The sequence below is a fragment of the Apus apus genome, chromosome 12 (genome assembly GCF_020740795.1).
Source record: "Apus apus isolate bApuApu2 chromosome 12, bApuApu2.pri.cur, whole genome shotgun sequence".
In the NCBI taxonomy this organism is placed as follows: Eukaryota; Metazoa; Chordata; class Aves; order Apodiformes; family Apodidae; genus Apus; species Apus apus.
The window spans coordinates 11722237-11736759 of NC_067293.1; the positions used below are offsets into that span (position 1 = coordinate 11722237).

Consider the following 14523-nt stretch of genomic DNA (forward strand, 5'->3'; position numbering starts at 1 on the left):
AAGCCTGTGAAGGGCATCCGTTTTGGAGTCTGGGTTTAAATACATGTGGCCTTTATGGGTGCCTATGGTCAAATATTATTTGAGCGACCAAATCGATATTTTGACTTACTTTGTTCTGCAAGTATAATTTTGGTATTCTTTTTTCTCAAATTTTACCACTTGCTGAAGCTCTTATTTGTTTTCACTAAGGGGTTCTTTAAGTCTTTGATGGATTATCCTTTCTATTTTATCTTCGATTAGGTTTCTCTTTGCTTATCAAACTTACCTGCTGTCTGTGTGTGGGTCTTTTATTGATAAAACAAGTTATAGACAAGACCTTTAGAGCAAGGTGTGTCAGTTGCTCAGTACAACTTAAGAGTTTCTTCTTTTTCTGTTTATTGTAGCCTGGCTGTACAACTTGAGTGCTTGCTTGTGCAGAAATTCAGCTTTTGCAGCTCTAGATGAGGAAATGCACGTGCACAATTAGCCAGGCTTCAGAACAAGCAATCTTTTATAGTGAAAAAAAGATGTTTTGTTTTACACAAAAGAAAGTACTGTCAACACTACTGCAGAAAAACAACTGTTACTCTGTTCTCAGAAGTGTCCTGAGCATAGTGTTTGTGTAACTGACCCTCACAACTCGGCAAGTGTAGAAGCCCTTTTGAAACCACAGATACTAAATAGAGAATGCTCCTTGGCAGGAGTGAGTGCCTCACATTGTGTTGTTCATATCGGAAGCTATTGTTTCTGAAGTGTGCCTGTTCCAAGTGGGAGAGGTACAGCTTTTTCTCCAGTACCTGACTTACTGCTGACTGGTAACTTGTTTACATATATCCTTCTGCAGCTTCTCTTTAAAACCAATAACATATTGGTTATTTTAATTTTATATTTGGTGGAGCTTAGCAGTTTCACGCATGCATGCAGATTGCTATAAATCAAGTATTTTTGTTTTTTGCACAGGCCTCCAGTAATTATGCTTATATATTTATTTATATACTTACATATATTAAAGACCTCATTTATAGAATTTTGTCACTCACAAGGTAGTGATTCTCTTTTCTTTCTAAATAGACTGCTCTCATATAGTCTGTTTATTATTTCTGGTTTGGTTACTTTAGGATTTTGCATTGTTATTGGTAATTTATGCTAAGAAAGGGAAAAGAGCAATCTTATGTTCTTTGTTGTGCTTCTTACTCAGAATTGTCTGCTTGAAGTGCTGCACTGTATTTATGGCAAGGGGAATGGAATGGGTCTAATTAGCTGCACTTTCAAAACACTGACCATTAATGTAATCTCTCTGTTAATATACATAGGTGATAAAAACACTGCACTAAAAGGATTGTCATGGGTGATAAGGAGAATGATTCCTTGTAACTCAGTTGTTAGTGGTGAAAAAACATTTACAAATATTTTTCTTATTCCACAGCTTCCATTTGAAATGGAAATATATTATATTCAGCATGTGATGCTTTACATTGTGCCCATCTATCTGCTGCGGAAAGGAGGTAGGTTGGCAATTTATATGTATTGTATTGGTCCCATGCAATGAAAGACCTGTGCTTACTAATAAGACTTGTGAGGCACTGAAATGGGAGTAAAAAAATGGTCTTTTGCCGAAAGGGATATCACAAATGCATTGATGTAATGCGTGCTTGTCTTCTTGAGTAGCATCTCTGCCATCTTGCAACATTCTAAGTTGTTGGTTAGATCAACTTTTAAGACTTTTGCCTTCTTGGATGTCTCTTGAGAAGTACTGCAACTTAAAATGAGCTGAAAAAAATACTATAACCCCTCATAAATATTAGTTGACTAGTTAGATAAATTCCTAAAATTCTGAAGCTTAAATGAAATGTAGTGATACATAGTAGTGAAGTGAACTAGCTTGCTTGTTATCTCTTCTAATATTACTGTGTTGCATTCACTTATACCATAATAGTTCAGTAAGTTTGGGAATCTCAAAATTTCCACTGGCCAGTGATTTTTCTAATTGTCCTTAGAAAGGAATGCAGTATGTATAAATCTGGTGTGATGCTCTGCCCCCCTCTAGTGTTGACATGCCTCCAGCTGCATTTCCTGGCATAGCTATATTGTTTCATACAGGGAATGAAAGATCGTAATTTATGTTCCAGATGTTCAGTAGCCTTTAATTAAAACACTGAGAACGTGATGTCGAGCAATGGGATACAATTTAGCAAATGCTCAAAACAAGCATTTATTCTGAGCAGACAAGCAGGTAGGTTGGCCACTTCATTCTGGTGAATCTTTTGTGTTTTATACCAGCAGTCATTTACTAGCCTTCACACTTCACTGTAGGTTCATAACCTTTTTGTTTTTCACTGCTCAGTGAAACTAAGTAAAAATGATCCAAATAAAAAAATAATTTGGTTTCTTTCTCTTATCAGAGAAACATGTGGCTACACTTAATTTTAATACATCTTTGATATCTTAAAATTCTGGCAAATAATGCTAGAGTGCAGTATAGTTGTAGAAGTTACACAAACTCCTAATCGTTGCAGAAAGAAAGGGGAGAGAAAGTCTTAACAGCCACATAGTATACTGTAGGCAAGCTCTTGTGATGTTTTAACGTCAAGGTTGTCTGGGTTCTTCAGCACTTGTTTTCCGGGGCTGACAGGACTATATCTGTGGTTTGAAAGGCTCTGTGTTGTGTAGTTGTGCATTTTAGTGCAGTTTTCTAAATTTTTGCCCTTAATTAATTTACAGGTATTTGCTGCCATCTAATGTTGACATGATAGCAGTGAAATTCTAAAAGAACAGAATTGGCTAAATGTATAGATTGATTGCCCTAGGCTGTGTGACTAATAACTGTGGTTGGCTCCTTATCACCTGTCTGACTAATACCTCATTATCAAAACACTCATGGACTTTTGTAGTAGTTATGGCCAGTGCCACAGGAGACCTAATGTCTGATTCTTGATCGGAAAATTACTCAGCCTGAAAACATTTGTTAATATTTTGTAATTTCACTAGCACCTTGGTTTAAAGTACTTTGAGTACTCTGAGTTGATCACACTCTTAATCTTAAGTATATCTTGTGAAAATTGTGGGTTTTGTCACTGTTGATCAGCATGCAGCTTTCTTTCTATATTTTAAATATAAATTTCCATCAGTGAATCTATAGATTCAGGTTGGGAGAAGTAACTGAAGTAATGAAATTGGAAAAATGAAAAGGAATTAATTGTATATGGAAAAATACATAACTTCAGTTTTATTGGGAATCTACCAATATTATTGATGGCCTTAATAGAATCTCAATCATAATATTAACATTTCTCAAAGGAAGGTTGAGCAGAACACCTGAAGCAGAGTTGATTTGAGGCTTACTCTGTACAGAACTGGATGTCCAAGTTTGTTGTTAGGCTAATCAAGTATCATACCAGTCATGCACACACATTAAATTACCTGTTTCCTTTTTGAAAGGAAACTGGGTGACAGTAAGCAAGGGCTATTTTCTCTCTCTCCCTGCTGTTCATTACAGTGGTGAAGACAGGTCATGTTGCACTGGCAGCATCACTTTCATGTCCCCCATAATGTGAATGTGGTGGCTTTACCATGGTTAGGATCAAATTGATGAGAGAGGCATTTGGAGCTCAGCCTTCAGTGTTGTGCAGTGAACTCACTGAAGCTCAAGGATGTATTTCCTCTTGGGGATTAAGGCCTATTTCTCCCTTCTTCCCTCTCCCTCCCTTTTGTGCTGAGTGAATATAAATTTCTGTACTTCCTCTTAACATACTTTCTATCCAAGTGCACATGTGTATGTATACATACACGTGTGTGTCAGGCCGGACAAAATAAATGCTTCTGCACTATAGCTCAGATCTATTTTGACTGCAATAGAAGGCGCTCATGCAAAATAGGTGGAAAGCAGATATAACACGCCAGTGTAGAAGATTCCTGACTCAAGACAGTTCTTACATTGAGTATATCTGCAGTTGGCAACTTTATTGCTGAATGAATCTCACCTTTTATCACCTGTGAACCCTGACAAAAATTACAGTATACATATGGGCAGGACACAGCATTCCTGAAATATCTGGATAGGCTGAACCAGAGCTGTAAGTCAGTTTTGTCTTGTTCTTAAGAGGTGAGACCCTTGCTTCCCTGTCAAAAAAAGTGTAAATGCTCTCACAGCTTCTGGATTGTTGCATCATCTGAGTGCTAGAGTTGGCAAAAAGTTCAACAAATGCATTGTCAAGATGAAAGGAAGAAGATGGGAACCACAGCAGTTCAGATTTAAACCATGGAACCAACATCTCAATTGAAAAACTCAAACCACTTTCATTACAACTAAGCTGTTCTTTTGAAGCATATGCATATGCTCAGATAATTACGCTACTGGGATACAGACTGCTGGTAGAAGGCTTAGGGAAGTGGCAGCTGAGGCAGTGTAATGTCTCAAACTGCCACAACTATTTCAACAGTGCATTAATATGACCTTCTAAGATCAAGGTATTAGAGATCCTAAATGGTGTTCAGGAAAACTTAGGGGTTTTTAATTGTGTGCTCTTAACACAATGGGAAAACATCTAGTTTGCACTGTATCAGCCTTAAAGACTCCCAGTTCTTGACTGTCTTTGTCCTTAAGCTAGTTATATTTTTTGATGGATTTGACAAGATTAGGGTGTGCATCTTATTTTGGGGCTTCAAATCATATTGAAATTTAATCACAGTGGAACTCTTACTTCCTGAGTGCTGTAAGCAAATGATATAATTACACAACGTTTGAAATAAGGGTTAGTTTATGGTACCTCCCTTGCAGTCCTGTAGTTGAGGAGATAATCTTTCTTGTGTTTTGCGATCTGCAGCATTATTTAGTTGACTTAATAACTTAATAAAGTAGAAAAGGATGTTGGTGTTGAAGGTTTTTTTGGATTTTGTCACCTTAAGGAGCAATCTGATGTAGGAACAGCTGTACCTGAAGTTCTAGGATATCATGTATGCTTAATCAGTGTCACTGTCTGGTTGTGTGGTTCTGACCCTTTAGCCTGCAGGGGGAGATAGTCTCCAGCATCCACTCAGTCAAGTGGCTATGCAAATGCTCAGAATTCACAGTTCAAATGCAGGTTGTCCACATTGTGGAGAGAATTAATGGATTTGGTTGTTTTGGTTTGGGTTTTTTGGTTGTTTTGTTTTGTTTTTGTTTTGTGGGGTTGGTTTGTTGGTTGGTTTTTCTTTGGTTTGGGTGTTGTTTTTTTGCGGGGGGTGATCTTCAGGAGCCAAAATTTACAGTAATGGCTTTGCAAATTCTGGACAGTCTTGTGGTCCAGCCCAGTGTATGTTAAGAGCTGATTAACTGTTGTACAGCTGTACACAAGTGGACAGATTTACAGACCCTAAATAATTAAGTAGGCAAGTTGTTTGCTGGAGTAGAGTCAGAATTTTCAGCTTAGAAGGCAAGTGTTATATCTTTATAAGCAATAAAGAAACTGTCCCTCTGACTCAAGTCATAAAGCCCCTTTTTTATTTAAGTGTCTTCAAAAGTGGCATCAGAAGAGATGAAGTTCTGTGGCATTGTCAGAAAATCTAGTAGTTGATGATTTTCTTTTATTCTTTTTTCCTCTCTCATGGAGAATGCCTCTGTTGCACTTCAGAAGATGGTCATAACAGCTCTGTACAGCCAGGTTTCTTAAGGGCAGTGCAGTGTTTCTTACCTAATGAGGAGCTGGGCTGATATGCAAGATGTAGAACACAGATATCAAGAACAGATGAAAGGATCATTTTTCCTGTGGCTGTAAACTAGGAAAGTGCAATTAAAGCTATTGGTGATCTAAACTCACGCTTTCCATTGGCTGTTACAACTTGCTGCCAAGAGTGAGAGATTACCATATTTAAAGACATTTCTAGCTGTTGTACCCTTTCTCAGCCACTTCCCCACTTGTGACACTTAGCTGTATATCTTTCCATAGCTTTTAAATACAGTTATAAAGCAGTGGAAATACAGGAACAAAATCTCTATGTATTTGAATATAGTTAGGTAATTATCTCTCTCCTCGTTGAAATACTCAGTAATGTGTGGTACAGCTCTTTCACTGGAACTCTTTATTTCTTGGTGAGCTGTCAATTCTTGTATATTATTCTCCTACTCTCCTGATGGCAGCTTCCATGTTGCTCTTTTAGCTTTCCTCTGCCTCCGGAATCCCAAGAATTAGACATAAACACCTGGTTCACTGTCCAGTTGTGCCTGTACTACAACACCTGGAGCAGCAGGGTGGCTGTGGTACTGTTCGGCAGCTGGAGGTGTGTGCTATTGCTCCGGCTGCAGGCTCATTCTGCAGGCTGTCATGTAGCCTGTTTCAGGATAATCTTGTTTGATTTAGGAGAAATGGAGAGGAAGAGTAGGGGATGTGTTTTTGTTACGTGACCCTCTGAGCTTTATACACTGTGCAGTTACTGGTTCTCTGAAACTATGGTGGCCTGTTACAAAACACTTCAAACTAAGTATGAAAGTTGATGAGACATTCACTGAGTGGGCCCAAGGTGTGTTGCAGACTTCTCTTTCTCTAGGAAATGGAGAAATTTAGAAGGGTATGTACCCCAATGCAAGAAAGACATGGACCTGTTGAAGCGAGTCCAGGGGAGGGCATTGAAAAGGGTTAGAGGGCTGGAGCACCCCTCTTATGAAGACAGGCTGAGGGAGTTGGGGTTGTTCAGCATGAAGAAGAGAAGACTCCGGGGGGACCTTATAGTGACCTTCCCAAGGGCCTGTAAAAAGACTGGAGAAGACCTGTTCACTAGGGCACGTAATGATAGGACAAGGCGTAATGGTTTTAAGCTTGAGAAGGGTGGATTTAGGTTGGACATTAGGAAAAAGTTACTTAATTTGAGGGTCGTGGATCACTGGAACAGGTTGCGTAGAGAGGTGGTGGAGGCTCCATCCCTGGAGACATTCAAGGTCAGGCTTGATGGGGCTCTGAGCAATCTGTTCTAGTGTGAGATGTCCCTGCTTATTGTAGGGGGGTTGGACTAGATGACCTTTAGAGGTCCCTTCCAACCTCAGACATTCTATGATTCTCTGATTCTATGATTCAACACAAGAGCAAAAATACAGACTACTTGGATGACCCTGATTTGGAACGATCTCAACTGGCTGGGGTGTGTGCATTTTTGAGAATGAGATTTGTGCCAGACTGGCATTTGGATTAAATTTTTGAAGGTGTTTAACTTAAAAGAATTGCTTACGATCTTTTGTGAATAGAGAACGAAACTCACTGCTTCCTTTTGAAATTGATGTCCTATGTAATCAGCAGGTAGCTTTTGCCAGAGCCAGCACAGGCCATTCAAACATCTACTCAGCTGGGTCTCGATTTTCCTGTTTGTATGTTTCTGTTAATAGACTGGGGACTACAGAAAATAGACCACACTTCTCCACTAAACAGTCATCTGTTGAGTAATAAAATCTATAGTGACTATTTATCTAATGAGAAATGTATAGAAAATATCCCATGTATGAATTTAAAAATAGTTTCCCAAAGCACACTTGGGAATCCAGAGCTCACTGAAATGTTTTCATGTGGAGGTCATTGTTTCCTTTTTGTCTATTGATGTCTAAATAATGATACTGCTGAAAATCACATTGTTATTTTCAGGATTGCAAAGTCTAATAAGGTGATATTTTTTTATTATATAGCAAGAGGAAAAATCTGTAGATGGTGAGCATTGCAAATGTATTTTTTTTTAAGTTTTGCAACAGAGAGAGGATGTAGCAGTGTGAAATTCTTTGCTGGAGGAGCCTTAACAGCACTCCTAAGTGGGTGGCTTTTGAAACGTGATTCCTGACTAGATTGAGCTGGACATCAGAGGCTTGGGTTCAGAGCCAAATTATGCCACTGATGTGTTTTGTCATCTTGTTCAATTTCCTTACTCTTTTAATGACTGCTTTCCCTCTCCAATCTTGTTTCATAGCTAGATTCACTTGTCTATTTTAGTATTTGTATACTACCTACACTGTAAGTCCCACAAATATCAGGGTCTCTGGATTCCAGTTTTTCTGAGTGTTTACTTCTTTATACTACCATCTGTTCTTAGGCTTTGTAAAATACTTCTGAAATAACACAGGCAACTGCCAACCAGGCAAGTTCATGTGAAACCAGATTTGGTACTCTGCCAGCTCCTGGGAGCTGTTCTAGATACCTTGTTTAAGTTTTATTTGGTGTTTTGCATCTAGGATAAATGTACACCTAAAACTGGAAAGACAAGAAAAAAATTTTTGCAAGTCAAACAATGTTTTCTTTACTCTGCAGCTGACAAGGGAGCACAAAGAGTTTCTGTATAGTTTGACCAGTTCACTTGAAGTTGGTGCCGCCAAAAATAGAGCCATGGTCTCCTAAACTTTGACATCAAGGCCAGTTGCTTCTCTTGCCCTCTGTAATGAAAAAACATATTCAGGGTAGTATCACGTATCTGATGTTTTCAGGTAGTGGAGTTTAATGAATATTACTGCTATTTAAGTAAAGTCTCCTGAACCATTTTCTAAATAGGATACTAGCTTAAATCATGCTTGCTAAGTAAGTTTGAAGACTTAGACTGCTGTGAATTTTTTTCCTTTAACTCCAGAGCACTCCACTTAAGTGAACTCCACATTAATAACTTTACCTTTGGATTTTGCTTATAGTTCAGACACTTCTTCTGACCTTGACCTTACCTACCGGATAAGAAATCTTATAAGCTGCCTTATGCTTTCAAAGTAGCTTCTCTGCTCATACTTAGCATGGTTGCACCAAGTCACAGCTTGTTTACTAAAACATGATGTGCAGTTAGTTGTATCTTGGGTAATTATGCTAATACAGTTGCTCATTAAAGTCAGTGAGTGATATATGGGGTGCATATGTGCTATGGTCATTCAAGCATACAATCAGGTCCTTACTCTCTGCTGACTAGCAATAGAGAAGCTATGTTATTTTGAGAGGACAATGAATAGATGTACAGTTTTAGGCAATAAGGGGTTGCTACTGTTGAATTTGTAACATACATAAAATATTTAAATTAGATTTCACATATTTACTACAGAATCAGTCTGAACTGGCATGATGGGTACAAACTATGGAAGAAAACTACGGAGAAAAAGGGCAACAGAGTTTGAGAACACAGTCCTGTAGGGATTTTAAACCCAAGACAGGATGCATCATTATATGGTGGTGTGATAAAGCAAGTACCAGTTGTTATTTGCTTTTATCTACATACAATACCATACATAGGCATACCCATACCAGTCTGGTGAGTTCTGTCATAGCTAGCTATACATATATAGTTATTGGAGTTCCCAGTAGCCTTGTATAATATATGCTGCAGTCTGTTGAATCTTCCTGATCATTTCTGAATCTGCTAGCTAGCAAAGGCTAATGTGAATGTAGCACTCTGTACTGTAAGCTGTCATTTGAGTACTGAATATGCATTGCAATATTTAATAATATATAATGGATCAGACGGCAGATAAAGGAAGATAAAAAATGCCAGTGAATTTTTATAATAATCTGAAGCTCTACAACTGAGCAGTATGACATTGTGCATCTTACAATTTTGCATTTTTAGGCTAAGTTATTAAAATCATAAGGGAAATAGTATTTCCCCCTATGTTACAATGGAATTTTCATGTCCATTAGTAAGAATCTTGACAACTCTGTAAACTGTTCTTGTTCTAACTGTATGATGTCTGAATATTTAATTCCAAAAATAGTCTTGTATCAAGGGGTACTTCTATTGCATCTGATTTACTTGGTACATTTTAGATCAGGTGACATGGTTTCTTGTCAATAAATTGACAAAACCTAGTTTCAGGAGGAGAGAGAAAGGTGAACTCAGGAATAATGTGATATCTGCTGCTTCATTTGAAGGGAAAAAAATATTTTACTGTGATATCTACTGATTATAAAACTGTTTTAGTGTATATCTGAAACCATCTCCACATATTCATTTAAAAGCACAGTCTGTCATTAATGAATTAACTGCTTCATCCAGCTTTTCGGTTCCTAGGCATTATTGGTGCAAGCTGCTTTTTAATAGTTGTTAAACAACCATAAAATGAGGAAAAGGCAACTAGGGTATGTCCTAACAGAGTGCTGTACAGAAACTGCTACTACCTAGGATAATTTTGTGCATACTGAAGTCATAGCCCCCGTAAGAAACTGGTGTTTTGTATAGAAATATCTTGATTTTTGAAGATTCATTGTATACCATTGCTGTATTGTAAAATCACTTAGTACTTCTGTGGTAGAAGGAAGAATGAAGTTAAAATCACTGGTGTTGGTGAAAAATAGGGAAGCTTAATAAGGTAACATATTGTTTGTTTTACTGCTGGACCAGAAGGAGGGAAGAAACTGATCAGCATGCTCCATGTAAGAAATAAATATTAATTACATCATGGTATTGAGTAGGTTATCAGCTAAAGCCAGCTGCACTAACATCCACAGAGAAGAGGGAGGATTATTCTTGCGTGTTTGATGGACACAGCAATTCAGCTGGATATTAATGTATTCCTTTCTTTTAAAGGTATCTACACTCCAGAACCACTCTGCAATTTCTGGTGGGCTCTTTTATCCACGGGGTTTATGTTTGTGTATCATTTTAGCATCTTGCAGATTCTGGGACTGGTAAGTAATTACAAATTAATAAATGGATAGTTTGCAAGTACATTCGAAGTAAAAACACTGACCAATGTTTCAAAGTGTCCAGATACATATTGGATAAGTCTACTTGCATGCAAATTTGTAATCGCATGTTCTAATGGACATTTGTATCTTGTATCTTGCCAGTATCGGTAAAGTATTTCATAAATTGGTTATGTACCTGCATAAATCCATCTATTAAATGCACAACTGGATTTGGATCTGCTTTCTTTCTGAAAGCTGCCCTACTTTGTTGAACAAAGGATTGTCACCTAAACATTTTTTATTATTAAGGTAATTTCAAAATTACCATTTTAGGTGTCTGAATCGGTGCAACACAAAAATGTTGTTAATTTCTAAATTTGTTGTCACTTTCTCAGGTTACGGAGGTGAATTTGAACAACATGTTGTGTCCAGCCGTCTCAGATCCTTTTTATGGGCGTTGGTATCGAATCTGGGCATCTGGACATCAGACTGTCATGACCATGGCTCATGGGAAGCTTGTAATCCTACTGTTTTACAGTGCTGTCCCCATCTTTAAATGTAGTGTGGATTTGCTTAGGCTCCCAGCTAAGAAAATAGACTGAAATTTCTCCCCAGGGACTAGTACATACAGGAAGCAGAGATACTCATACTGGAAAACAAAGAGAAGGGATGAAAGAACAGGGCGTTTATACTTCTCCCCACAGTTTATTGCCTCAGAAACACCTCTCTAATCAAGCGAGGGTTTTATTTTTGTTTTTTGTTTTTTTAACTGCTGTTTCTCACTGCCTATTGCCAATGGCAAAATTAGTGGCCTTATTCTGGAAAAGGCTTGTGTTTTATACATTTCATGTAGATTACAGTAGGATCTTGCTAAGCCACCATTTAAAATTAGGCCAGGATCTGTCCAGGTTTCAGCAGAGTGGCAGTGCTACCTCATTTTGACTTATTTTCCATTAAATGTAAGTACATTTATATCACAGGCTAGGAAATAAAGCTGAATTACTACACACCACTGACAGGAACAGAACACATCTTGAATTGCATTGTCCTGGCTTAACTCTTAGCCCTTGAATGTTGCAAAATGGTCCTAGTGAAAAGACATACACGTAATTTCCCAGATGTAAATGCAAAACAGTGAGGCTCTACTGTATTTTCTTTAAGCTGGTTGAAAATATTGGGGAACAACAATTCATAAATGTTTTGGTGGTGTTTTTTTGTTTGTTTTTTTTGTTTGGTTGGTTGGTTTGGTTTGGTTGTTTTTTTTTAAATTGACTACTTAGTTTCTGCTGTGGATTAGTATCTACCTGCATAAGTCCCATTAGATCTTGATGCTTTTTGGAGATGCTTTTATTGGAGTGAGTGGAAAAACACCCCGTTGAAATAATTTCTAAAGCCCATATCAGTGTAAGCTATGATAAAATTTTTCATCCACTGTTCTGACCTGACTTTGAACAAAATGTTTTTTTTCACTTAGCTTAGACTGGAGAGGGAGTGGAGATACAACATCCAATGTAAACATCAGTTTTCTTTTTTTACTTAATAGGTTTTGAAACATTCCTCTTCTGTGTTCTACACTGATTCTCACTCAGTAGAGCGATTAGTGAAGAAACAAAATGAAACTGTGTTCTCTCTCTACAGCTCTAATATATTCTGTATATGGATTTTAAATGATAAAAAACATCAAATCAGTGCAGGCCTCTACTGAAAAGAATATGTTCCAGTTTACTAGTGTAGCTAAATCTTCCTGTCAACATGTCTTTTGGAGAACAGGATATATTAGATAGGCAGAATGATAAGTAGTAAACTGTTTGTACCTGTTCAAATTTTCCAAGGCTAGAGGAGAAACTGTTGGGCAGAAGGACTGGAAATCTTGAGTGTGTTCCTCCAGGTAGTTAATTGTGAGTCTGTTGTGGAGACTGCCGTGTTTCAGGGCTGCAAGAATTTTTTGTACAAAAGTTTATTGCAATTTATAAGATACATTGCGTCGTCAAAGCTGTGACTTGTAAGATAAACCCAAACCATCATACCTCTTCCAGCTGGATCACCTGAAGATACATCCTGAAGTTAAGGTACAGTTGTTTATACCTCAAGAAGGAAAAGTAAGATTGAGAAATGGTAGACTTCTTTTTTAAAGAATTTTTTTTTTTTTAACTTTTAATTGGAGAGAGAACAAATGGCTACTTCAAATATTTTACTCCGTACGATAAAAGAAAAATACACCTCAATCAGAAATATGTTGTCTCACATTCTAAATTACAAACTGGTTTCTGGCATTCTTCCATGGCTTGCTCTGTGTGTGTATATATATACATAATAAATATACTGTACTTGTGGCATATACATAAACTATCCACCAAGCATGTAGCTAGTCTTAGTTATACAGACTGTAAGGCTGCTTGTGTTTTTATCAGAATTCAACTCAAGAAAGCTGAACACCTGATAATAAGAATGACTGGCATACAGAGTAAACTGTCAGTTGTTGATTCTGCAATGTCCAAGTACATAATGAATTTCATGGAGTAGTCTCACTGCTGCCTTACTAAAGCTGAGCATATTTTGCTTAAACCGAACCCATCTGTGGAAGAACACTTAATTACCTGCTGAAGTGGTAGAAGTTCTTGCTGTTTAGTTTGGCAGATTCAGTATTTCATGATGAAATACAGGATGTTGCTGGGAGATGCTAAGAGGCACAGTACTGGATGTTAATATACTTAATCTACTATGAATAGCTGAATGAAATACACAGTGATTCTTCCCTCCCCATAGTTACTGTCAAGTGTATCATGGTTTATTTATTTACTTAAGAATTTGGCAAAATGCCTTATGTTGGATTTAGATCCTATTTAGAATAAATGTTTGGTATTACAATGGTATTAATTTAGCTAATGCAGATGTTATTTAGTATTATTACTTGCTAAACTTAGTTGTTGGTTGGTTTTTTTGTGGTTTTTTTTAAAGTATGTATCCTGTTGCTTTATTTTTCTTTAGAATATTGTAGCTACTGGAAAAAATTCTGAGTTATGTAAAAGTAATAGTTGCCTTTTTTTTTTTTTTTAATTACAACATTTCCTATCCATAGTCATAAGCTTCAGGGCATTCCATACAAGTATAAACCAGCTGCTGTTTGCCACCATTTACTGCCTCTGGTCAATTAAGACTGCAGAAGCTTTTAAATAAGCTCAGGTGTCTTGCTCAGTGCAAGCTGTTCGCTTGGAATGCAAAATTTGTGAGCCTTTCTGACTGACCTAAAATTCAGTGGCAGGAATGGCAGTGTTAAATATAGCTAACACAAGGAAACCGCCTGGGGTAATTTGGTTGGAATGATTCTTGCACCATTGATTTTGATAGCAGATCCACTGTCAGTGATTGCTCCTGCCTTTCCCCAGCCCCATGCTGCTTTTCTCTGTTATGCTGGTCCTGTTGTTTTGAGTCCCACTAGAATTTTCAGGTATAATGTCACAACATGGAGTATTCTGACAGAACTGCTTGTCAAAGCCAGTGGAACACTTGTATTTCCCTCCCAGGCTTTACCAGTGCAGGTTCTGGAGTTTGTCAAACTCTTCTATACCAATTTATGTTGCTAAAATGGCTAACTGGTAATACAGCAAGAAAGTAGAGAGGTAAACTAACCACTAAACTCAGTAAGGATTTTACAAGTATTGGAGCTGCTGTAAAAGTTGAATGGTGCAACTGGAGTCAGGCAGGAGAAAAGGCACTGGAACCTTTCTGATGGTAACCTGTTGCTTCTTTGCTTGTATAATATTAGCGAAGCTGGCTGAGTTAGAATAGAGTAATTTAGGTTGGAAAAAACCCTTAAGATCGAGTCCAACTGTAAACCTAACACTGCCAAGGCCACCACTAAACCATGTCCTTAAGTGCCACATCTACATGTCTTTTAAAAACCTCCAGGGATGGTGACTCAACCACTGCCCTAGGCAGT

At 37.7% G+C, this 14523-nt stretch overlaps 2 protein-coding genes across 4 annotated transcripts in view; one reads left to right on the forward strand and one right to left on the reverse strand.

Moving 5' to 3' along the window:
- Positions 1-12167, forward strand: part of TMEM164 (transmembrane protein 164) — a 33816-nt gene extending 21649 nt beyond the window's left edge. For both annotated transcript variants that reach the window (XM_051630665.1, XM_051630664.1), the window contains exons 5-7: positions 1406-1484; positions 10483-10583; positions 10979-12167. In XM_051630665.1, the coding sequence (XP_051486625.1) occupies positions 1406-1484; positions 10483-10583; positions 10979-11185 (387 nt within the window). In that variant the 3' untranslated portion in view covers positions 11186-12167. The remainder of the gene's footprint in view (positions 1-1405; positions 1485-10482; positions 10584-10978) is intronic.
- Positions 1-14523, reverse strand: part of AMMECR1 (AMMECR nuclear protein 1) — a 119198-nt gene that overhangs the window by 3235 nt on the left and 101440 nt on the right. The window contains exon 8 of one of the 2 annotated variants that reach the window (XM_051630658.1): positions 12398-12515. In XM_051630658.1, the coding sequence (XP_051486618.1) occupies positions 12398-12515 (118 nt within the window). Of the gene's footprint in view, positions 1-12330; positions 12516-14523 lie in introns of those variants that run through there. The other variant, XM_051630657.1, reaches the window with a different exon arrangement.